This window comes from Falco punctatus (assembly GCF_963210335.1).
Source record: "Falco punctatus genome assembly, chromosome: 16".
Classification (NCBI taxonomy): Eukaryota; Metazoa; Chordata; class Aves; order Falconiformes; family Falconidae; genus Falco; species Falco punctatus.
The window spans coordinates 2,381,699-2,403,045 of NC_137596.1; the positions used below are offsets into that span (position 1 = coordinate 2,381,699).

The 21,347-nt window shown below is 58.2% G+C and overlaps 5 protein-coding genes across 5 annotated transcripts; 2 read left to right on the forward strand and 3 right to left on the reverse strand.

The window, feature by feature from the left end:
- Nucleotides 1-206: 206 nt before the first annotated feature.
- On the forward strand, nucleotides 207-6,022 carry SIAE (sialic acid acetylesterase). The gene is made up of 10 exons (XM_080366498.1): nucleotides 207-327; nucleotides 1,931-2,095; nucleotides 3,195-3,358; nucleotides 3,445-3,583; nucleotides 3,672-3,855; nucleotides 4,217-4,326; nucleotides 4,425-4,558; nucleotides 4,745-4,899; nucleotides 4,981-5,176; nucleotides 5,250-6,022. The coding sequence occupies exons 1-10, from the start codon at nucleotides 285-287 to the stop codon at nucleotides 5,532-5,534; spliced, it is 1,575 nt and encodes a 524-aa protein (XP_080222624.1). The 5' UTR covers nucleotides 207-284; the 3' UTR covers nucleotides 5,535-6,022.
- A 288-nt stretch (nucleotides 6,023-6,310) lies between these two features.
- Nucleotides 6,311-10,970, reverse strand: PANX3 (pannexin 3). Its single transcript, XM_080366499.1, has 6 exons — nucleotides 10,830-10,970; nucleotides 9,363-9,778; nucleotides 8,511-8,653; nucleotides 8,191-8,405; nucleotides 7,371-8,035; nucleotides 6,311-6,478 (listed from the first exon to the last, which is right to left on the reverse strand). Exons 2-6 carry the CDS (start codon nucleotides 9,727-9,729, stop codon nucleotides 6,417-6,419), a joined length of 1,452 nt encoding a protein of 483 aa, XP_080222625.1. The 5' UTR covers nucleotides 9,730-9,778; nucleotides 10,830-10,970; the 3' UTR covers nucleotides 6,311-6,416.
- RPUSD4 (RNA pseudouridine synthase D4) lies at nucleotides 10,671-14,126 on the reverse strand. The gene is made up of 7 exons (XM_080366509.1): nucleotides 13,958-14,126; nucleotides 12,738-12,903; nucleotides 12,300-12,501; nucleotides 11,972-12,065; nucleotides 11,720-11,870; nucleotides 11,328-11,425; nucleotides 10,671-11,178 (listed from the first exon to the last, which is right to left on the reverse strand). Exons 1-7 carry the CDS (start codon nucleotides 14,123-14,125, stop codon nucleotides 10,993-10,995), a joined length of 1,065 nt encoding a protein of 354 aa, XP_080222635.1. The 5' UTR covers nucleotide 14,126; the 3' UTR covers nucleotides 10,671-10,992.
- Nucleotides 14,127-14,233: 107 nt separating this feature from the next.
- On the forward strand, nucleotides 14,234-20,209 carry HYLS1 (HYLS1 centriolar and ciliogenesis associated). Its single transcript, XM_080366510.1, has 2 exons — nucleotides 14,234-14,368; nucleotides 18,937-20,209. Exon 2 carries the CDS (start codon nucleotides 18,961-18,963, stop codon nucleotides 19,783-19,785), a length of 825 nt encoding a protein of 274 aa, XP_080222636.1. The 5' UTR covers nucleotides 14,234-14,368; nucleotides 18,937-18,960; the 3' UTR covers nucleotides 19,786-20,209.
- Nucleotides 14,387-21,345, reverse strand: PUS3 (pseudouridine synthase 3). The gene is made up of 5 exons (XM_080366508.1): nucleotides 21,274-21,345; nucleotides 17,388-17,821; nucleotides 15,659-16,221; nucleotides 15,085-15,275; nucleotides 14,387-14,940 (listed from the first exon to the last, which is right to left on the reverse strand). The coding sequence occupies exons 2-5, from the start codon at nucleotides 17,772-17,774 to the stop codon at nucleotides 14,645-14,647; spliced, it is 1,437 nt and encodes a 478-aa protein (XP_080222634.1). The 5' UTR covers nucleotides 17,775-17,821; nucleotides 21,274-21,345; the 3' UTR covers nucleotides 14,387-14,644.
- Nucleotides 21,346-21,347: the final 2 nt, after the last annotated feature.

Below are 21,347 nucleotides of genomic sequence, written 5' to 3' on the forward strand. Positions count from 1 at the left end.
CCCTACTCCCGGTCCGGCTCCCCCCCCCTCGGTTTCCCCCGGTACCCCCCGCTCCCCCCGGCGCACTGTACCCCGGCCCGTACCCCCGGCCCCGCCTGGCCCCTCGGCCCCGCGCAGGCCGCGCCGGTGCCTCAGGCCGTGCTGAGGACGCGGTCGCTTAGCAACCGCCCCCCCCCTCAGCGGCGCGTGCTCAGACCACGCCCCCGTGTTTGGCCACGCCCCCGGGAGGCGGGGCCTGGGCCTGGGCCTGGGGCGGTGGGTGCCGGCGCCCTTACGCCCCCGCGATGGCGGCGTGGGTGCTGCTGGCGCTGGCTCCGGTGGCGGCAGGTAAAGGGCTGGGGGGGGGCGGCTGCGCACCCCCGGCTCGGGGGGGCAACCCCCAGAGCCCCGCTTCGGGGCCTTGGCATCCCCCAGCCCCGCTTCAGGGCCCTTCGCACCGCCAGGGCCCCGCCTGGGACCCTTGCCCCCCCTCCCAAGCTGGCTTCGATGCTTTTTGCATCCCCAGAGCCCCACTTCGGGGCCTTGGCAACTCCCCAGCCCCACTTAGGGCCCTTTGCACCCCCAGAGGCCTGTTTCAGGGCCTTTAGCACCCCCAGAGCCCCACATGGGGCCCTTGGTACACTCAGAGCCCCGCTTTGATGCTCTTTGCACCCCCCGAGATCCCTGCTTCGATGCTCCTTGCGCCCCGCTTCGATGCTCTTTGCACCCCCCCCAGAGCCCTACTTTGATGCTCTTTGCACCCCCCAGAGCCCCGCTTCAATGCGCTTTGCACCCCTAGAGCCCCACTTCGGGGCCCTTGGTGCCCTCCCAGCCCCACTTTGATGCCTCCAGCATCTCCCTTAGCCCAGCTTTGTGGTCCTTGGCACCCCCCCAGCTCCACTTTGGGGCCCTTCACGCCCCCGAGTCCCACTTTGAAACCCTTGGCATCACCCCAAGCCCCACTTCAATGCCCTTTGCACCCCCCTCAGCCCTGCTTAAACACCCTTTGCCGCCCCCAAGCCCCTTTTGGGTGCCCTTGGCACGTCGCTGCTGCTGTGGGATGATGCTTTACATAAGGCGGGAGTCGCATGCTGCTGCTCCTCGGCGGCGTCTCGTGGGCTCTCCGCCTTCCCTCCTCCCAGGTACTTTTTATAGCCTCCAGTCTCTTCCCCAGCGTCTCAGGCTATATTTTTTTTTCTCCTCCGGCTTGTTTTTTTATGTAACGTGTCCTTCCTGGAGCCTCGTCGCATGAGACGGTAGGCCTGGTGATGCGGCTGATTTCAGAGAGGCTGAGGACAGTTTCTTTCCTTTATTAAACCCAGCTGGGGATGAGCGGCAGAGGAGACGGGGGTCCCAGGGCCCCATTTTCATTGCTACAATGGGCATCGCTGCCCAGATCTCTTCTCCACGCCCTGCAAACACTGTCCCAACCCCCTTTCAAGCACGGTTTTATTTTCACACCCCAAAAAATGGGGCTTCTGGGGGTGCCAGGGCTGAGACCTCTGTTTCCCTCCCTGCTGAAGACACCTTTGCCACTGCCACACGCCCGGTGTTTCCCATCCCATCACTTGCCAAACTTCTTTTGCAAGGGAAAAATATGTCAGAACATATTTATTAGCAAAGCTGGGCTGGCAAAGATGCTCCCATACTGTTGTTACTAGAGGATTTTTTGCCAATATCTGTATCCAAACTCTCTGTAACAAGCTCCTGTCCTTCAGGAGGTGACTTCCCTCCTAGGGCTGGACCCTCCTGGGAACTTCAAATCCTGCTGCTTCCTCAGCTCCTGGGTGATTTTAACCACCTTAAGGTTGACCAGGACTGATGGAAGCTGTAAATTAAACGTGACCTCAAATAATTTGTATTTAAGAGGGAGTTGGAGGCCATGCAGGGGACGACTTCTCATTGCTTTTTGCCTCTTGGAGATGATGTTTGCCCTGTCTGTTGGTTCCAGGGGCGACGTTTGGCTTCGCGTCCTACTATGGTGACCACATGGTGTTGCAGAAGGAGCCGGCGGGAGCCGTGGTGTGGGGCTACGGGGAGCTGGGGGCCATGGTGACCGTGGTGCTCTCTGGGGCCGGTGGCCTCATTGTCATGAAGAAGACAGCACAAGTGAAAGGTCAGTCCTGGACCCTCACTGGGCAACTGGGGCTGGTGGTTTTGGTGGCCAAGGAGGACATCTGAGCCCAAATGGGACCTGCTGGTGGGGTGGGGTCCGCAGCCCTGTCACCCCTGGGTTTGTCACACCGCTGCCCTCAGGTTGCAGAGGTGACAGCGATGTCTCTAGCTCATGCACCCCTGGCGCCATGCTCTCCCCTTCTCCAGGAGATCTGGGGGGGATTTCAGCCGTCCCCCTTCCCACCAACGCCAGCCTTTGCTCACTTCAGTTCCCCAACAGCAGGATCCCGTAGGCACCGAGCGGGAGCCGAGCTGCCGCTGCAGTGGGTGGCACCGCATAGGCTTGAGCCGAACGATGAGGCTGCGGAGGGGAGGAGGGGGGGGATTTAGCTCCTCTCCCTGTCAAATCCATCTCCGGGGAAGTCTCCAGAGCACTCCTGGTTTCTTTTTTTTTAATGCTTCCCCCTCGGAGGATCCTGCTAGGGATGTCTAAGCCCTGAGGGATGTTGCCTCTGCCGGCAGAGCCTTTTCCTCAAGGCCAGGAGGGCTCAGAGGCATCTCAGATCTGAGCTGGTGGCCTCATTCCCTGCCTAGTGGGTTGGGGGGGGCTGCTCCTCGCTTTTGCGGGGGTGAAACTGCTGCATAAAGGGCTCCTCCGCAAGCTGGAGAGCCTGGAGGCATCTTGTGAGAGAGCAGCGATCCGCCGCTACCAGGAGATCTGCAGGATCTGGGCCCAGCCAGGCCAGAAAATCCACTCTAAGCTCCAGCAGAATATCTTTGCGCCTCAATTCAGCGCCTCTAAAATTAGCTGGAGACATCTCGGTGTCACACACACCAAGCTGCTCCTGTAATCCCGTTCCTCCCAGCAGCTTCTGCTCTGACACACATTTGTCTTTGAGATTTTCTTTTTAACCGCTAAGTTCCTGCAGGAGGAAAGACCCTCTGATGGTGGAGAGCTTCTAAAATCCATTTTCCCAGCCTGGATCCATGGTGGGGCCTTCCCGTTCCTGCCAGTTGTTGGCCACTCATCCAATCTCATTGTGAAAGTCTTGAGGTCTTTGCAGCGGTAGTGAAAGAGAAGCCCCATCCTCTTCTTCCAGAACCTTCTGGGACGTGGACAATTGTCCTGGACCCTATGGATCGGGGCGGTCCCTACGTGCTGATGGCTGGGCAGGGCTTGGAGAACGTGACGCTGCAGGACGTCTACTTTGGGGACGTGTGGCTTTGCAGCGGGCAGAGCAACATGGCAATGACAGTCCTGCAGGTAAGCCCCCGCGGCATGGCCCGATCCTGCCAGCTCACCAGGGATCAGGCAGGGAAGCGCCTGGTGCGCTCCCGACCCTTCCCTAGGTTGCCAACGCCAGCTCCGAGCTCGCCGCCACCGCTCGCTACCCCTACGTCCGCGTCTTCGCCGCAGCGCCCGCCCGCTCCGATGTGGAGCTGGAGGACCTGGAGCGAATTGACTTGCCGTGGTCCATCCCAACGGCCGGTGAGTGCAACGTGCCTCCAAAAGAGGGCCTGGAAATGGCTTTTTTCCCCTTCCTTTTCCCCTTGGCAGCCCGCTGTTTCTTGAACAGAAAACCTGGGCCATGGGAATTTCACCTACTTCTCGGCCGTCTGCTGGCTGTTGGGGCGCTACCTCTACGAGGCTCTGCAGTACCCCATCGGGCTGGTGGAGGCAGCCTGGGGGGGCACCCCCATCGAGGCCTGGTCCTCCCAAAGGGCTCTGCAGGCTTGTGGGCTCCTGGAGGACACGGGGAGGTGAGAGAAGACACAGTGGAGACACCTCCTGCCCTGTGCCATGCTGCCTTTGGGGGTTATCCTCATCCCTGCCGCTCTCAGGGGGCATCCTCCATCCCTTCCCATCCCACCTTCTCTCCCGGAGCGTGCCTTCTGTCCCCTCTATGCATCTTTTTGCCCCCTCTGGATAAAATCCCCTCCCGTGCCAAGAGCGTAGGGCACATCTCGGTTGGTAAAGGGGTCAATGTGGGGAAGAGGGGGGACCCCAGGGCTCCCCTTTTGCACAGTGCTTGCTTTAATCGTGCCAGGCTGGCTGCTGAAGCTGGGGCTTCAGGACTGGCCTTTTGTTTTGCACCCCCTTAAGCCCAGTTTTGTCTTCCAGTCTCTCCCCACACCAGCATCTGTCTGGCCCGCAAACGCCCTCCGTGCTCTGGAATGCCATGATCCACCCGCTGCTCAACATGACGCTGCGGGGTGTCGCTTGGTACCAGGGTGAGCTCCCCCCCCCCCGCCCCGATTTTCCTCCCTGGGGTACAGCAGCCCCAGACTGTCCCACTGGGCTGTCACCGGCCCCTCTCGTTCGGGGACAGGCGAGGCCAACGCCTTCCTGCACACGGACTGGTACAACTGCACCTTCCCCGCGCTCATCGCCGACTGGCGCCGGGCTTTCCACGCCGGCTCGGCCGGGCAGACGGAGCCACTGCTGCCATTTGGCTTCGTACAGGTGAGGGTGGGGCGAGAGGCAGGACCCCCAGCCTCCCGCGGGGACAGCGGCACAATGCTCGGGGGGTTCACCCATCCCTTCGCACCCTGGAGGCTGGCGGGAGGGAGAGGACACCAACGTGGGGACACATCCTGCCGGTTCGGGGAGCAATAGCTGAGCCGCTTCCCGCCCCGCTCTGCCTTGCAGTTGTCCACCTACCGCCGGCAGAGCCCAGATGACAGCTTCGCCCGGCTCCGCTGGCACCAAACCGCCGATCTGGGGGTTGTCCCCAACGCCAGGATGCCAGGCACCTTCATGGCCGTGGCCATGGATCTGTGCGATGAGCACTCCCCCTACGGCAGGTGAGTCCCAGGCGGCGGGGGCGAGGGTGTAGAGACGAAGCTCTGGGATACTAACCCCACCTCCCTCCTCTTCCTCGGCAGCATCCACCCCCGGGACAAGCAGAATGTGGCCCACCGGCTGCAGCTGGGCGCCAGAGCGGTGGCATATGGGGAGAAAGACGTGGTTTTCCAGGGGCCGTACCCTACCCGGGCCGTCCTGGAGGTGACCAGGGGGCTGCTGAACATCACCTACAGCCAGGAGCTCACCTGCCGTCAGAGGGACACGCGGGCGTTCGAGGTGAGGAAGGGGAAAAGCTCCCCAGGGCTGGAAGAGGGAAGCCCCCACTGATGGAGGTTTCTCCCATACTTAGGTCTGCTGCTCCAACAAGCTGGCCCCGTGCGGGTGGCTGCCGGCACCCATGGTGGCCGTGGGGTCCCGCACGGTGACGCTGGCCCTGGGCGGCTGCAGGACGCTGGTGCTGGCCTTGCGCTACGCCTGGGCCGAGTGGCCCTGCGAGTACGAGTCCTGCGCCCTCTACAACACCCGGGGTCTGCCCGCACCCCCCTTCCTCCTGGCCGCCCTGCCCGCAGGGGAGACAGCCGGAGGGACCGAGCTGCTGCTCCTCCCCAGCTCCCGGTTGTCCCAGGGGATTTAGGTGAGGGGACAGCGGAGGGAGCTCAGAACGGCTCAGGGCTGCTGGCACTGGGCCTTTCCAATTCGAGGAGGCAGCTGGCTTGATGACTGTCTTACTAATTAAACAACTTTCCAGCTCCTCTTTGGCCTGAAGATAAGGCTGCAGGGTGTGGGGGGGGCAGCAACGAAATAAATTTAATTATTTTCAAAAATTACGTTAAGACAAGCAGCAGGACACGCTGATGGGAGTTGAAGCCCTCACTGCTGCTCCCCCTTGCTCTCGGAGCTGGCCCTGGTCCCCCCCGGGACACCCCACCTCTGCTCACAGGACCCGGGGACCAGACGTGCTCTGCAGGGTGGAGAGGGGGAGAGAGGAGCTCAGCCAAAAAAAAAAAACCATAACCCAATGCTAACGGTGGGACTGGGACAGGGAGCTGCAGGGGGTGTGTTGCTTTGTAGCAGTAGCGAGTGCCTTCCACTTCCCTGCGTTAATAAATAGTTAATAAACCACCTCAATTTATTCTTGGATTCTTTTTTTTTCCTATCGAGGAGCATCCCATAGTCCTTCATTCCCCCCCTCCTGCCATAACAACAGGGAAATTTGTGCGGAAGAGGCACAATGTGGCACCCAGCGCTTGGAATAAGGCATCCAAGAGAGTCTCTGCCCCAAAACTGGATTGTTTGACCTATTTTTGCTGGAAAAACGTACGTGAGAAGGGGAATCCCAAATGCGGGAAGAGAGCAGGTGAGCCCAGCCCAGCCACCGCTGCCACGTTACAGATGTCACCCCCACCAGCCTCGTATCAAAACCAGTTTATTGTGCTCCAGCAATGCCAGCAACAAGGAAGCGGATCAAAGTGGATCCCAGGATCCCAGCCACCCTGCCGGCTGCCTGCTCTTGGGGTCAGGCAGAGCCAAGCGAGTCCCGGGAGGCTTTTCCCATCGCTTCCACTCCAGGCTTCATTTCTAGGCCAGGGGGAAAGAGAAGGAAGTTAATTAACTGGGTGATCGCAAACTGGGATCTTGGGCTTTCTCCACCAACGTGTGACCAGCCCGAGCGCCAGTTGTGCTAGCCCCGTGGTTGCCATGCCAACAAGGATGCTAAATACAGCTCCATCTGGGTTGTTTTGTTTTTTAAACCGCAGCCCTCAGCCGGTGTATTCACAGCCAGGAAAGGAGCCCAGGCCTCCTGGCTCATCCTGCCAGGGATGAGCTGTCTCACGGAGCCTAGAAACCGCTGCTGGGGGGGGTCGGGGATCCCTGTGAGAGTACAAAGGAGGCACCCCCTGCTCCCCAAAACCCCAAAGCATGTGGGAGAGGAGCAGCGGTGCCCAGGGAGGCTGCATGCAGGCCCCAGGGGATGCAGTTCCACCCCAGAGCCCTGTCTCCATCTCCCCACGCAGCACCACTGTGCCCACTGGTGCTGTGCTAACAGGAGCAGGGGGCAGGCACAGCATCCTTGGCATCAGCCCTCCAGGGTTTCAAGCTCCCAACCCCACTCCCAGCAAGCTGGCCTGCTCCCTCTGCCAAACCCCCCCGGCCCCCCAGTTTGCCCAGAGCTTGGATTTAAGCGGCAAGCTCTCCGCTTTCTGTTCCTATAGCAACTCCTGCCCACACATGGACTCGCAGTAGCATCAGCATCGCATCCCGGCTGCCAGAACCCATCCCCAGCTGCAAACAGAGCCGCTGGCCCTCCCAGTGACCCCCAGCAGCCCCCCAGCTCTCCCCCAAACCCTTAAGGTCTTGGCAAAGGGGTTAGGGCCACAGTGGATGGATCCAGCCTGATCCCTGGGGTGGGATCTGGCAGCGCAGGAGCCAAGAGGAGAGCAAAGAAGTGTCCTCTACTGAAAAAGCCTACCTAGGGCCCCGCCGTTGGAGAGGGGCATGCTGCCGTCGGGCTCGGGGGCACAAGCTTGGTGTTTGGGCTTGGTGGTCTCCAGCCCAGCCAGCAGCGTCATGAAGTCGATGACAGTGTCGATGTCCTCCTTGTTGGCGGTGGCTTCCCTCAAGGCGCTCACAGCGTTGAGGCGGCTGAAGGAGGTCAGCTCGGAGATGTTGGCCCGGAGGAAGAGGAGGATGATGTTGAGGTCGTTGATGGGGCAGGTGAGCATCTTGCGGCTGAGGAGGTCAAAAGCCGGCAGCATCTCGTAGACGGAGAGCAGCCCCTTGTCCCACTGGCAGAGCTGCAGGGCGTTGTAGATGACGACGGGTATGAGGAGGACGTAGACGCCGCCAATCGAGAGGCTGATGAGCTGGAAGACGGAGAAGAAGACCAGCTTGCAGGGGATGAGCGGGGGGATGTGGGGCTCCGCCTGGAGCAGCCCCATTTTGATGGAGCAGCTGAACTCGTCCTGGAAGAAGATGTTGAGGTGGAGGAAGACCAGGTAGAGGCAGGTGGCAGCCAAGAACAAGAGCAGAAGCAGGTTCCTCAGGATGTAGATGAACACCAGGGAGTGGGTGTGCTGCTTGCAGGTAAGGTAGCGCTCCAGCAGTGGGAACTCAAAATACCTCTCCCGACGGGCCCTGGGGACAGAGGGGATGCAGCGGGGAATTAGAGCCACCCCCCAAACCGAGTCACTTCACCAAAATCCATCCTGAGTGTGGCCACAGCCACACCACCACGTGGAGGGACCTTCAGAGGGACGCGGGGACCAGCCAAGGCTGCCCAGCGGTCTCACCTCTCATACTCCTCCCAGAACCGCTCGGGCTCAGCGCTGGCCTGCTGGACCTTCCTCATGTGCTGCACCAGGCGCACGGAGCGGTTGTAGGATTTGTCCAGCTCGTCGATGATGAAGAGGAGGTCGGAGTGGAGGGCAGGGGCGGCCGCATAACGCCACAGCAGGTAAGGCATGTACATGAGCACTGCCACCACCAGCAGCGAGTAGGGGAAGACCTGGGCAAAGGAGACAAGCGGGTGTTGAGTGGTGCGGAACCGCTTCACCTCTGCTGGGCACCCAGGTGGGACCTGTGGGCACCCAGACGTGAGCCTGAGCCATACCTTGAGAGCCCAGAGGGACTTGGTGACAGTGTGTCCCTCGTCATCAAAGCCGTGGTGGATAAGGGAGTCCCAGCAAGCCGTGTCGACATAGGCAGACTGCTTCCCCGTGAAGTTGGTGGGAGAGAAGCAGCTGATCTGCGAGCCTGGGGTGAGGAGAAGGGTGAACCTCGGCCACCGAGGTCGTGTGAGCATGGGTGCACAATGCCTTACAGGAGAGCGATTACACCTAAAGCATCGCTTTGAATTAAAAAGCCTTTTTCGCAGTCATTTTGTAGCTGCCCTTCTCCACCGCTGCATCTTCCAGCAAGGGCTTTTCCATCACCTCCCGAACACAAACGCTTTGAGCACGGCTGTGGTTACACGGTGGGGAGAACTGGAGACCGGCCAGAAACCAGTTTCAAACCAAACCCCCGAGGGCAGCAGCGGGACGTTGGCCGAGGCCAGATTTAGCCTGAGGTTGGGACACACCATCAATGCAACCCCCTCTGCGCTGCCCTCGTAAACCCCAGCGGGACGTACCCGCCGAGCCGCCCTGCCAGCACCCTCCTCCTCAGGAACAATCCTGCGGCACCCAAAGGTGCTGGGGGCAGCAGCTGAAGTGGGGCATTGATTCACCGCCGGTCCTGGGGTTTAGCACGGCTGTTCCCGGGCTTTCCCAGTGACCAATAATCCATTAAAAACGATCAATAACTACCCCCAGGACAGAACGGCTCCTAAAACAGGAGTTCCAGGCTGCCCCGCCTCAGACCATGACCACACCAATGCAAACACGAGGGTTTTGTGGTGACAACCAAACCGCCACCGGCAATTGCCCACGACCTGGAGATCCCTGTTGAGAAAGGGGCAACTCACCGGCAGAGAATTCCCGGGCGAAAGCCAGCGAGACGAGGAAGAGGGGCAGCCCCACGGTGACAAACTTCAGCAGGCGATCGCTCGGCAGCTCCAGCCGCAAGCCCTTGGCTCGGGAACTGCCAGGATCTGGGAGGAGAGCATCGGAGAGCATGTACTCGGCGGCTGTGTGTGAGAGGGACATTTTTCTGTCGAGGAAGAGGAGATGATGGCAACTGCTGCTACTGCTGCTGCTGCTGCTGCTGCTGCCTGGGGGCTTTGGTGTCCTCTGAGGCGTGACTGGCTTGAGGAGAGGCTTTGTAGGGCTGAAGGCATTGCTTGCCAAGCACTCCGTACCAGGCAGCTGTAAATGACAGCTTAGATGGCACATTAAATTGACTCGTAATTACAAGGGGAAGCCTTTTCGCAAATAGCATGCCCTGAAATAGAAAAAAAAAATATAAAAAAAAAATAGCAGCTGCGGCACCAGGCTGGGAAGGCAGCATTCCTCCCCAGCCACAGCCGCTCCCCGGCTCCTGGTGGTTTTACGCCCCTCTCTCATCAGCAGATGTATTTCTGGAGGCGCATTCGAGGGGTGTGGGGGTCCCCAGCTATTTTCACCCTGTGTGAGGAGCAGGGAGGCAGGGGCAAGAAGCCCCAGCCAGGTACACAGCAGCCCTGTGGGGTACAAAGAGCCCTTTCCAGCACCCAAACCAGCCAGAGGGGCTGGAGAAGGTCCTGCTGCCCAGCCCCGAGCTGGTGGGGACAGGCCAAGAGACACCAAACACTGGGGGCTGCGATTCTGAGCCGCGCCATCAGCTGCAGTTCCCCAGCTTTTCAGCCTCTCCACTCTCAGGGAATGGGGGAAGGAATCTGGCTCCAAGGCAAGCTCCTAAGGGAGAGGGATCCCGTCCCAACAATGGGATCTCGAAATAAGTGACGGGGAAATTGGAAAGGGCGATGGGATAGAAAAGTTTCTCCCGGCAGCATAGTCAGTGCCCAGAAACCCGCACCGGCACTGCTGGCAGCACGGAGCAGAGGGAGTCCCCGGCACTGCTCGGCCAAGCCAAGTGGAACTCCCGGCGCAGTCTCTCGGCACAGCAAGAAAACCCCACAGCCGCTGCCAAATTGCACTTTCAATGGATTTTCAAATGAAGGGAGTCTCCAAATCAGAGCGCAGAGAGCCAGGATAGGAGGGAGAGACTGCTAAACAGCTCCGGAGGGACGAGCGATGGCCCTCAGACCGGGAGGGACTGCACCCACACTCGCTCGACCTGCCCAGGGATCAAGATCCACCTGGCCTGAGCACAGAGAGACACGCAACCCATTACCTCAGCAGGAACTGGATCTTTTATTGCTCAGAGACAAGTTCAAAACATGGATTGGGCAAAGCCCAGTTTCTGCCCAGCCTCATCCGTCCCAACAAGAAGCTCTTCAGCGTGCCCAGCCACTTTTCTGCACCAAATCAGGGCAAAAAGCATACGCAGGTACCTGGTTTGAAGCCAGAAACGTCAGTACCAACACAGGAGGTCTCTGGCAAGCAGCAGAGACTGCGAACTTCACACTGCTGGCTCCAAGGTGGACAGTGCTGCAGAGTGGCCGGCCCCAGTGCTACCACGTGCTGGAAATGCGGAGATACATGGTACCACTCTCATTAGTCTTCAGCGATGTCCAGCTCCAGTTTCTTCAAAGTCTTTCGGAAGAAGAGGGGCGGCTTGCAGACGAGGTCTATCTGCTTGCCCAGTGGCAGGGAGAGCCGGTAGGCGTGCAGGTGGAGAGGGAGGTGGCGAGCCTTGCTCTGCCTCAGCTTCAGCCTCTTCAATGTGATTTCAGGAAGCTTCTGCAGTGAGGACAGAAAATGTCCCTTCCACAACCCCATCCCTTCAGCTGGGACTTGAAAACCCTGGCCCGTGGGGAGCTGGGGACACAAAGGGGCCACCCAGCCCCGGATCCAGCTCTGGCTGCTCACCCGACGCAGGACTGCCTTACCTGGGGTGCCAACTTGCTCCAGTGCGAATATTTGTGATCCCCCAGGATGGGGCACCCCAAGCCATAGGCCAGGTGAACCCGGATCTGGTGCTTCACCCCTGAGGAGGGAAAGCAAAGAAGAAAAACGTGACAATCAGCTGTGCCAGGCCTCAGCTCCCACCCGCCACCCTCAGCACTGGATAATGCCGTGCCAAAATTGCTGGCAGCCGGAGAGCAGCCCGGCAGCAAACCGTCACCCTGGGGTGGCTTATTGCCACAGCCTTGGCCCAAAAAGGATTTCAGTTGTATCTAACGGCGAGTTCCCACTTCCAGCACTGCTCTCAGCTGCTGAGCCACACAGAAAGCAGAACCAGCAGCCAGCACAACCCAGGGGACACCCAGCCAGGCCTCACCCGTGATGGGCTGGAGCTCCAGCAGAGAGCAGGCAGAAGAGCTAGCCAGAAGGCGGTACCGCGTCACAGCGCTTTCGGCATCGCGGTTCTTGCGGATTTTCACCACCTTCCCATCCTCCGGAGACAGGCGATAGTTGGGGGCCAGTGTCATCTGAATGGCAGCAAGAGGGTGAGCCGCAGGAAGGCAGGAGGGGTTTGCCAGGGAAGGGGAGCGCGAGGCCAGAACGGCAGCCAAGAGGACATGCGGCTCACCTTGTAGTGTGACTGGTGGCTCTGCACCTCCTTCTCCACGATGGGGATGTCCACGATGCCCTCGGTGGGGTCTGGGTCCCCCAGGCTAATTGCCCTGGAGAGGGAAACCAGAAGTCTGTGGGGCGTTGCTCCAGCAGGAAGAGAATCCTCCCTGCATCCCCACTCCCCACAACCCAGCCCCATAAAAAGATGCTTGAGGGAAAGATTCAGCAAACACCCACTGCTTCCACAAAGCCCCACGTCCCCACACCCTGGTGACTCTCCCTTCACCCCCCCCTCAAATCCTACGGGCCCTTCAAAGCTGCTTCTCCACGAGAACCTTTCCTACCAGTAGATCTTCTCCACCTGACGAGTTTTGAAGAGAAGCCGGATCTTCTCTGCTGCCTCCTTGCTCCGCGCCAGCACCATCACACCCGTGGTTTCTTTGTCCAGCCGGTGGCAGAGGTGGAGGGATTCAGATTTCATGTTCCCCAACATCTTGGCCAAGATCGGCAGCACGTCAGTGATACAATTCTTGATCCCAGGGCCGCCTGCATAACACACAGGGAAGGCAATGAGGGGATACGTTCACCTCCCCACGTACCTTAAATTACCCCCAAAATACAAGATGAAGACTATGATCTAGAGGTGCCAAACTCCCCGCTTCCCTCCCTGGGAAGGAAAACCTCAGCGCAGGGAGGATGGAGACAGAGGATCACCACGGAGCCATTTCCATTTCCCACTCTATGGCATTAGTGTGAATATGGCATAGCTGGCTTTTCCTCACCGTGCACGGGAACGCCGTAGGGTTTGTTGATCACCACGATCTCCTCGTTTTGGTACACAGCTTCCTGCTTGAGCACTTTGGCCAGGACATTGGGGTGAACCCGCTGCAGCTGCTTGCTCAGTCTGGTGAGTTCCTGGACCCGCCTCTGCACTGGGTCTTTGGGGATCTGGGGAGAGAACAAAACGCCGTCAGTGGAGGATAAATGGCTCCTGGTTTTCGTGCCAAGCTCCTGCGTGACCTTCAGCAGCTCACTCGCCTTCCATCTGCTCCCGCTCCTTGCTTCACAGCGGTGTTCCTGAAGAGGACTGTCATGTGCGCAGTCACTATGGAGATGAAGGCTGGACGCTGTCCCCACCATCCCACCCCACTGTCACCCCAAATCTGGGCTCTCCACCCGGTGTGCAAGAGCTGATGCACACACAGCATGCCAAGATCTTTGTTTATTGCGCGGCTGTGCAGAGTCGGCGAATCCACACCGCCAGCACGCCTCCTAACGCACGCTAAAACACTGTATGCGCTTTGAACAATTGTTTACAATTACATTTAGCGACACTTAATTCTCATCGGTCCTTACATCTCCATTTCAAGGTACAGCATCCCCCTGTTCTGTGGGGAGGGGGCTTTGTCAGTAGGGGGGGCTCTCCTCTTGACGAGACCCCCTTTTAGTGTGCTCATTAGGAGAGTTCACACACTGCTGGAGTAGTTTTCTGTTTGCTCTTTTGAATCATTAGGTTCTCCTTGAGCTTATCTTGTTATTTCTTAGCTGGACATATTATGGGGTGTATTCCTTCTCCCAAGGCTGTGCTCGGCATCGCAAGGGTGAAGTAACACGTTCTGCTTTTCAATTTCTGTCTTGTTGTTCATTATAGATATTTATATATTTATTTTAAAAGTAAATAATAAAGTAAAAGAAATGTACCCCCATCACCCGGCCCGGTGGGATCCCGCTTGGCCACGCGTGCGGGTGGCCACGCACAAACCCCACCCTGATCTCCCCCGCCGCCCGGGCGGGAAGGCAGGGAGACACCCGCCCCCCCACCGGCTGCCCACCCCCACCCCCGGAGACCCCCCCACCGCCTGGCCACGGGGATCCCCCGCCCACGGACCCTCCCCCCGCCCCGCCCCGCCCCGCCCGCCGGGCAGCGGCGCGGTGCATGCCGGGAACTGCAGTCCCTCTCCCCTCAGGGCCCGCCCGGGCCGCGGCACTGCTCACCGCTCACCTCCCGCTTCTCCCGCTTGCTCTCCCGCAGCCGCTCCGCCAGCTGCTTGGCCTGCACCGTCCCCGCCGCCGCCGTCCGCCCGCTGCCACAGACGGTGCGTACCGCCCGGGCCAGGCCCGCGGCCGGCCGCCACCACGGCCGCAACCCGCCGCCGCTCGCCGCCGCCATCTTCCCTTCTCCTTTCCCTTCCCCCTTCTAGCCAATAGCAGCAGCGCGGAGGCGGCGCTTCAACCCCCTCCTCCAATCAGAAGGGAAAAGCCAGCCGAGTGACACCAGCGCTGCCCAATGTTGCCGCCCCCAAGGGCGGGCCTCAGGGGACGGCCCCGCCCCCACCCGGCTGTTTAAACCCCGGCGACGGTTGGTGGCCGGTAACGGTCGCGGCGGGCGGACGGGAGCGGCCGGGCCCTGCAGGTACCGGGGGGCGTGGGGAGGCGCTGCAGGCGGGTGGGCCCTGGCTGCCACGGCCCGGTGTGGCCCCAGCACCCCACAGGGCCGCCCCGCCGTGAGGAGAACGGCTCTGAGGGGCTGCGGCACCCCCACCCCCTCCCAGGCCAAGGCACAGCACAACACCACATTTCTTAAAATTTGTAAAAATAACACTGGAAAAAAATTATTTTTATTTTTTTTTCCCGATAAAAAAAACCGCAAAGCAGCCAACTGCCTGTCTGCTGAGGTGACCCGCCACCATCACTCGGTGCCTATGCAGGCCCGCTTGGGGGGCTGCTCGGTGGCACCACCGTGGTGGCACCTCTTGGTCTCGGGGGGCTGCTCGTCCCCGTCCCCCCCCACCTGCAGGCCCTGGGGGGTTTCGATGCGACCCCTGCGCACGAAGTGGCGGATGCGGGCCTCCAGCCCCTGGCACTTGGGGCGGGCCAGTAAAGGCTTGTAGGTGCGGGCCTTGACGCCTTCCACGAAGCCGCTGACCTGATTGCAGAGCTCGGGCTTCATATCTCCCCACAGGACAGTTGTGTTGTTCCCTGGGCCTGTGATATAATTGAAAAAATACCATGGTTTGAATGATCTATTTAATTGCCCTCCCTTTCCCACCCCCCCACCCCCCCCCCCCCCAAACCAGTTATCCCCATCCCTCCATAATTCCCAGGTACTGCCACAAAACAATCCCTTACTTTTTCCAGTAGCCACGGGAGCAGCATCTAACCCATGTAACATGTTGTGTAGCACTTGTGTTTTGACTGCGTGGTTGGCCCAGAGCTGCTGTAGGTGTGTAACGTTGAACTCCTGCACTTCGCGGTCGTAGAGCCACTGAAGGTTTTCAAACTCGCAGTCATATAGGACGAGGGGAAACTCGACTGCCATGCTAGGGAAAAGGAGAGGAGGTGTTACCTGTCGCTGTCTGGAGGGATGCTGTGACAAAAAAAAAAAAAAAAAGATTGCGCAACAGCGTGCCAGCCTGGCCTTTCTGCCAAAGCCAGCCCTGTCTTTTACAGAACTCTGTTTTTTTTCTGGTAAAAACTGAATTAGTTTTAACCAAATACCAAGGACTAAAGCCACCAAAAGTTTGCCCAAAAGCAAGAAAAATTAGATCCTTACAGATACCTCCCGGAGAGGCCGCTGGCAGCTCGCTTCCATATTGTGAGAGACTGCTTCGCAGGCTGGCAGAGAAGTGGCTTGCCAGCAGCACTTCACACGCAGCCGTCGCCTTGAGAAGCAGCCCGGCAGGTTTTCCCAAGCTCTCCGTACCTGTACTGCGGTTTTCGGGGGTTCTTCTCCACATCCAGCAGCTCGTCGATGATCTCTGGGCTCTCCATCCTCTGGCCGATGAGGAAGAGGATCGCCATCATGCAGCGGACTTGGTGATACAGGAACGCCTGTCCAGTCACTTCAAACTGGCACAGGCGGAAGGGATCCTGCAGCCCAGGTTCTCCTCTGTCCACCCACGTTACTCCAGCACTGAGGATTGTTCTCTGGAAGTTGACCACTCCGTTGGCAACGTCCATTTTACATAGATTACGGAAATCGTGGGTCCCCACGTACCTCTGGGCTGCGGTGTGCATGAGGGCTACATCTAGGTCGGCGCAGGGGAAGAAGTAGCGGTACGTCCTCTTGAGGCAGCTGAACCGGGCGCTGAAATCCGGCTCCACAGGGGCCCAGGCCAGCACCCTGATGTCAGGCGGGAGCACCCTGTTCAGAATATGGGTGTAGCGGAGCTCCTCTTCCCCCTCGCTTTTGCCTTCTGATTGACCCTCGTGGCCATTTAGCTTCTTCCCCTCTGACAGGTTTGAGCGGAGATCTAGGGAAATCACCTGCAAAATGAGGGAAGCCAGGATTAGATCGCAGATGGGCGTATTCAGTGTGCCAAGCCAAGTCTTCCTACACCGCTGTGAAATAAATTCAGGATCTCCTACAGATGAAGGTGTCTTAAAACAGGCGATCTTACCACTCCTTCCTGCGGGTAAAGCTGCAAGTGCCTCTACTAAGGTTCCTAGCAGATGCTACGATTCCTTTAATAAAACAGAAAGTTGCAGACTGCCTACGTTGCACGGTCTCGAAATGGCTTCAACTTTAGTCCCAGTTTTTAGGATATAATGTGCCACTTTTTTATATTTTTTTTGCTGGAGGTGATGACTTCAGCACAGTAACAGCCTGGCTGTCTGGGAAACCTGGTGTGGGAACATGTTAATTAACACCACAGGTGCCTGTGCACTTTTAAGTGGCGCAAGAAAAGGCGACCTGTGCCCTTATTTCATGCGGCTCATCTTGTGAAGGAGAGCAGACTGCCCATCCGAGCCAAAACCGCCCTGGCAAAGCAAAAACTAAGCCAGCTCTGCTTCCTGAGCCAGGAGAGAAGGAGAGACCGGCCCGACAGTGAAACCATCGTGGCGCCGGAAAGGCTGTGCTTTCCCCACGGCTCAGCCAGCCTGATGGCTCCGTGCCCACCAAGCGGGCCGGCTCGCTCCCCTCCCTCCAGCTCCCACTCCCACGCTCCCTTCCGCTAGCTGCGGCTCCCCTCAGACCCTTCTGCGCAGGAATTCAGCTGCCTGACTTCGCAGGAAGCTATCCAATTCTTGGATTTTGAAAAAAAATTTTGTGGGGTGTTGGCAAGTTTATTCAGCTGAGGGCTCTGCTAAGGAAAGGGCATCTCCCCTTTTTTAGCAGCGCTGAGCTACTGGGGAAGCTGCAGCCTAAAAGGCATTTTATCCTCTCAAAACAGGCCCCTGAGAAAAAGTTAGCACTAATATGGAAAAAAACCCCTAGCATTAATCAACACTTGGACCACCTAAAAATCATCATTCCGCATGCAGGAAGCCATCGCCAGGCTCACTTCCAGATTTAAAAGCTGACAGGTTTTAAAAAACAAATCCAACCTGTACTACTGTCTTGGCTTGTCATTGTGGGACAGTAATCCCACCGGATCTCCATCCCATGCAGGAGCCCACAAATCCGGCAAAGCCTGGGGGCAGAACCTGACCTGTCCAAAGGCACTGACTCCTTTGTCTGTCCGCCCGCAGCGGTGGTAGTTCGAGGTCTGTCTGTCGTCTACCAGCCGTGTCTTCTTCAAGGCTTCAAACAGTTTCTCTTCGATGGTGTTGCTGGTGTTCTCCTGGCTGGCAAAACCCTGGTAGCCCCAGCCCAGGTAGGCGATCTTCAGCGCCACGTGTCTGCGGCCGTAAGCGTCAAAATCAAACGGACGTTGTTGGCGTTTCTTGGCTTTCCCGGGGGCCGACGGAGCCTCTCTTCTCCCAGCGCCTTCCTTGTCCTCTTGGAGCTTCTCCTGCAGCCGCTTCACCTCCTCTTCCAGCTCCTGCACCCTCCTCAGGAGTTGCTCTTGATCAGTAACCACGGTCCCCTCGGCCATAGCCACTTTCTTGAAGCCTTAATTAGTTGCTGGTAGCTCCTTGGCATCTGTAGAGAAAGTAGAAAATATTTTTTTGCTTTATGTGGCTTTTATTACATCTATATGCTTCCTCTGTAAAATTTCACCCACAGAATAATTCTTCATTTTTGTAACCCCTCTGTGTTCCTAGCAGAGCATGGGAAGGGCCAAGGGGGCTTCATCTGGACAGCTTTATCTTACTCAACTGGGGTTTTTTTTATTTTTTTTTTTTTCATTTTTTAATCACTCCTCTTTCCCCCAGCCGCTGCCGCACGATCGGATCTGCTCTGTCAGCCCAGGCGCAGTGGCAGCACGTTCCCGGCTAGCCTTTTGCTATCCGTGCGGAGCCGTCACGGAGCCCTTTCCATTTTCGCACTGCGCTCAGCCAGCATCAACACTTCAGACAGCCTGCTAACGGCTGCCATTCATCTCGCTGCACCATCTGCTCCGACATTTCGTAACGGCACGGATAAAACTCACATTTTTTCAAACCCGCTTCCCGGCATAAAGATATCCAAAATCTGTGTTGTGAGTGGAAATCGTGTCCGGATCCCTTTTCGTCGCAGGTTTTGAGGTTTACTATAACCATACTCAAAGCAGCCTCTGGGCTATGACAGCCAACATCTAAACAAGCATCGAAACACACCGTGCTGAGCATTTTCCTCCTCTGCAGAAATAACTCGCCCTCTCGGACGTCCCTAGATTAAATCACAATTAGATACTGTGTTTTTGAAAGAATGGGTACAAGGGGAAAGTCATTAATACCTCTACCACACGCTTGCAAACAAACCGAATCCATCCTGTGTCTGTCCATTGTCCTGTTAGTAACTTATAAATCGTGTAATTAATTTTAGTGCAGTTTTCAAGCAGGAATTCAGAGGTAAAGCTTCAGGGGGCTTTACAGCTGCGCTGGGTTTCCATGTGCCGTAGGGAAAGAGCCTTCTGCTGGTGGCAGCAGGTTTAGCAGTGCAGCCAGCGCTCTGAGACCCCCCTGGCTGATTCACTACAACCTAAACCAACGCCCCTGAACCCGAGAAGTTGAGAGTCAGAGACCCCTTTACATCTTTAGCCAGCTCGAATGTGCCGCAAGAAATTAACTCTGGTTTGTTGGTTTGTGGGGTTTTTTTTGGTTTTTTTTTTCCAGAATCCACCCAGACTGGCAGAAATCATGGAGGAGACAACAGGATGGGACAGGTATAGATGGGCCGCTCCGGATGAAGAGGAGCAGCCGGCGGCCACGCTGGCCCCGAGCCAGCTGTACACCCAGCAGGGAGGCAGTGAGGAGCGGGCACATCCCCATGACGATCCCTACGCTGAGGCCTCCTTCGTTTTGGGGGTGCAGCCAGCCCCTCCTACGTTTTCTGAGCACCGGAGGGGAACCAGGAGGCTGGTAATGAAGAGGAAGGTGCTGAGGCGCAGACCTGACGGTGGAGTGGAGGTCTCTGATGAGTCAGTGACCAGCGAGCCGGAGAGCGAGGTTTGCAGCCTGAAGCAGAAAATGCTTCAGCCAAGGACTGCTCCAGAAGAGAGCATCTCCGAGGGGGAAATCGAGACCAGCAGCAGCTCCCTTAATGAATCCCCATACTGGTTACCCCGTGGGGACAGTCCCCCCTTTCTCCTTGGGGATATCGGGAGCCGGAGCTCTCCCACTTCTCAGTACACTGCTGTGGCAGAACAACCCAAGTCCTTCATTCCTCCCCGGTTTGAGCTGCTGGGACGCAACCGGGGGAAAACCGACCGAGTGGCCAAATATTTTGAATATAAAAGAGAATGGGAGAAATTCCGAATCCCGGGGGAGGATCAGCGTCAAGAACTGCGCTGGAGCATCCGGGAGCAGATGCTCTGCAAGCCCGAGCTCCCCAGCAAGCCACAGCACCTCTACATCCCCAACACTTACATCGTGCCGACCGAAAAGAAGAGAGCAGCCCTGCGCTGGGAGGTGCGCTGGGACCTGGCCAACGGCCTCATCCCCAGAAAAACCACCTTCTCCTAGTTTCCCAAAGCCCTGCTCCACACCAACCATCTTTTAAGCGCACGCGTGCCGCTCTCCCGAGTACTTTTTTTTCCTTCCTCAAAATCCTCAATAATTTGGAGAATCCCATTTGTGTTTCAAGTGGGTTCAATTCTGGTTATTAAAACTTTACCCCGCGCCTCAGGTTGTTGGACTGCCTGGGTAAAACGTCCCCGCATCCCTGCCGCCGCGTCCAGAGCTTCTTTCCGAATTAAGATTAGACGGGATGGGGAGCAGGTGCCCAAAAACCACGCAGTCTGCGAAACTTTGAGTATGAGGAGAAATAAGAATGTAATGAGTCTGGCGATTTTGGGCACGTAATTGCCCCTGGATTGTGTGAGCTATTAAGAAGGTTTTATTTATGGTGTCTTGGCGATATCTTTCTTTAATAAAGCGTGTGGAAAGATTTGTTGTAGTTCTGTGGGTTAATTAAAAATGTCTCCGAAACCCCTGTCAATGCTAATTATTCTAGACCCTCACACCACAAATCTCTCAGCTCCCGTTGCCTTATTTTACCTTGTTTTTAAAATAAATGAGCTTTAGGACGAAGTTAAGATGATATTATTATAATTATTATTATATTTTTCAGGTATCAGGGTGGATTGCAAATCTGGCAGCTCCTGTGCAGGGAACCGCCTTGAAGTGGCAGCGGGGTGACAGGCTGGGGGGCTGCCGGCCCCTCGGCCCCACAGACAAGGCCCCCCCCCCAAAACTGCAGTGGGATGGCTGGAAAAGGCCGTGGGAAGGATGGGAAGCAGGTGATGGCTACAGCCCTGAGCCCTGCATCGGGCTCCCCCAAAACCTGGGAGGACAGGGGGACCCCCCCCCCCCTTCCTGCCAGCTTGGGGACACTGCTGTCACCCCATGTTAGGGGGTGCTGGCACCCCAGGGACCTTGCAGGGTACAGTGGTCCCTGACTCTCCAGCACCCTTCGGACCACCCATCCACCTAGGAAGGGGTCTGTGCCCCCCAGCACCCCAGGGACCCCCCCGAAACCCCATGGGGACCAGCACTGGCACACTACAGTGTCCCTGTCTGCAGCAGGGGACCCTTCCTGCCCTGCGGGGTCCCTGTCCCCACCACCCCAAGGACCCCCACCGCCCTATGGCGAGGTCCCTGCCCCCCAGGGACCCCCCAAAACCCCACGGGGACCAGCGCTGGCACCCTACAGGGTCCCTTCTGCAGCAGGGGACCCTCCCTTCCCCACAGGGTTCCTGTCCCCACCACCCCAAGGACCCCCACCGCCCTATGGCGAGGTCCCTGCCCCCCAGGGACCCCGAAAACCCTACGGAGCCCCTGCTCCTCTATCACCCTGGGGACACCCCCACCCCGGGAACACCCATCACGCTGCGGGGGTGTCTCTGCCCCCCCAGCACCCCAGGGGCCCCCTGGGGGACAGCACCACCACTCCGCGGGTCCCCTATCCGTCGCCCCCCACCCCGCCGTCTTGGTGCCCCGGGCTGGGCCTACCTGCGGGCGGCTGCCGGGGCCGGGGCCGCTGCCCCGGAAGCGCCCGCCTCATCCGGTGCCTCCGCCGGGCCGCC

What these genes read in the sequence shown, in the direction of transcription:
- SIAE (XM_080366498.1), top strand. Translation starts at nt 285, where the DNA reads ATGGCGGCGTGGGTGCTGCTGGCGCTGGCTCCGGTGGCGGCAG. An exon ending in GAAGACAGCACAAGTGAAAG is followed by an intron (nt 2,096 to 3,194) that starts GTCAGTCCTGGA and finishes CTCTTCTTCCAG; the next exon opens with AACCTTCTGGGACGTGGACA. An exon ending in GTGGTCCATCCCAACGGCCG is followed by an intron (nt 3,584 to 3,671) that starts GTGAGTGCAACG and finishes TTTCTTGAACAG; the next exon opens with AAAACCTGGGCCATGGGAAT.
- HYLS1 (XM_080366510.1), top strand. Translation starts at nt 18,961, where the DNA reads ATGGAGGAGACAACAGGATGGGACAGGTATAGATGGGCCGCTCCGGAT.
- PANX3 (XM_080366499.1), bottom strand. Translation starts at nt 9,729, where the DNA reads ATGTGCCATCTAAGCTGTCATTTACAGCTGCCTGGTACGGAGTGCTTG. An exon ending in CGCCCGGGAATTCTCTGCCG is followed by an intron (nt 8,654 to 9,362) that starts GTGAGTTGCCCC and finishes TCCTCACCCCAG; the next exon opens with GCTCGCAGATCAGCTGCTTC. An exon ending in TTCTGGGAGGAGTATGAGAG is followed by an intron (nt 8,036 to 8,190) that starts GTGAGACCGCTG and finishes CTCTGTCCCCAG; the next exon opens with GGCCCGTCGGGAGAGGTATT.
- PUS3 (XM_080366508.1), bottom strand. Translation starts at nt 17,774, where the DNA reads ATGGCCGAGGGGACCGTGGTTACTGATCAAGAGCAACTCCTGAGGAGG. An exon ending in CCCCGAAAACCGCAGTACAG is followed by an intron (nt 15,276 to 15,658) that starts GTACGGAGAGCT and finishes CCTTTTCCCTAG; the next exon opens with CATGGCAGTCGAGTTTCCCC. An exon ending in TCCCGTGGCTACTGGAAAAA is followed by an intron (nt 14,941 to 15,084) that starts GTAAGGGATTGT and finishes ATTATATCACAG; the next exon opens with GCCCAGGGAACAACACAACT.
- RPUSD4 (XM_080366509.1), bottom strand. Translation starts at nt 14,125, where the DNA reads ATGGCGGCGGCGAGCGGCGGCGGGTTGCGGCCGTGGTGGCGGCCGGCC. An exon ending in GCAAGCGGGAGAAGCGGGAG is followed by an intron (nt 12,904 to 13,957) that starts GTGAGCGGTGAG and finishes TTCTCTCCCCAG; the next exon opens with ATCCCCAAAGACCCAGTGCA. An exon ending in CTACGGCGTTCCCGTGCACG is followed by an intron (nt 12,502 to 12,737) that starts GTGAGGAAAAGC and finishes TGTGTTATGCAG; the next exon opens with GCGGCCCTGGGATCAAGAAT.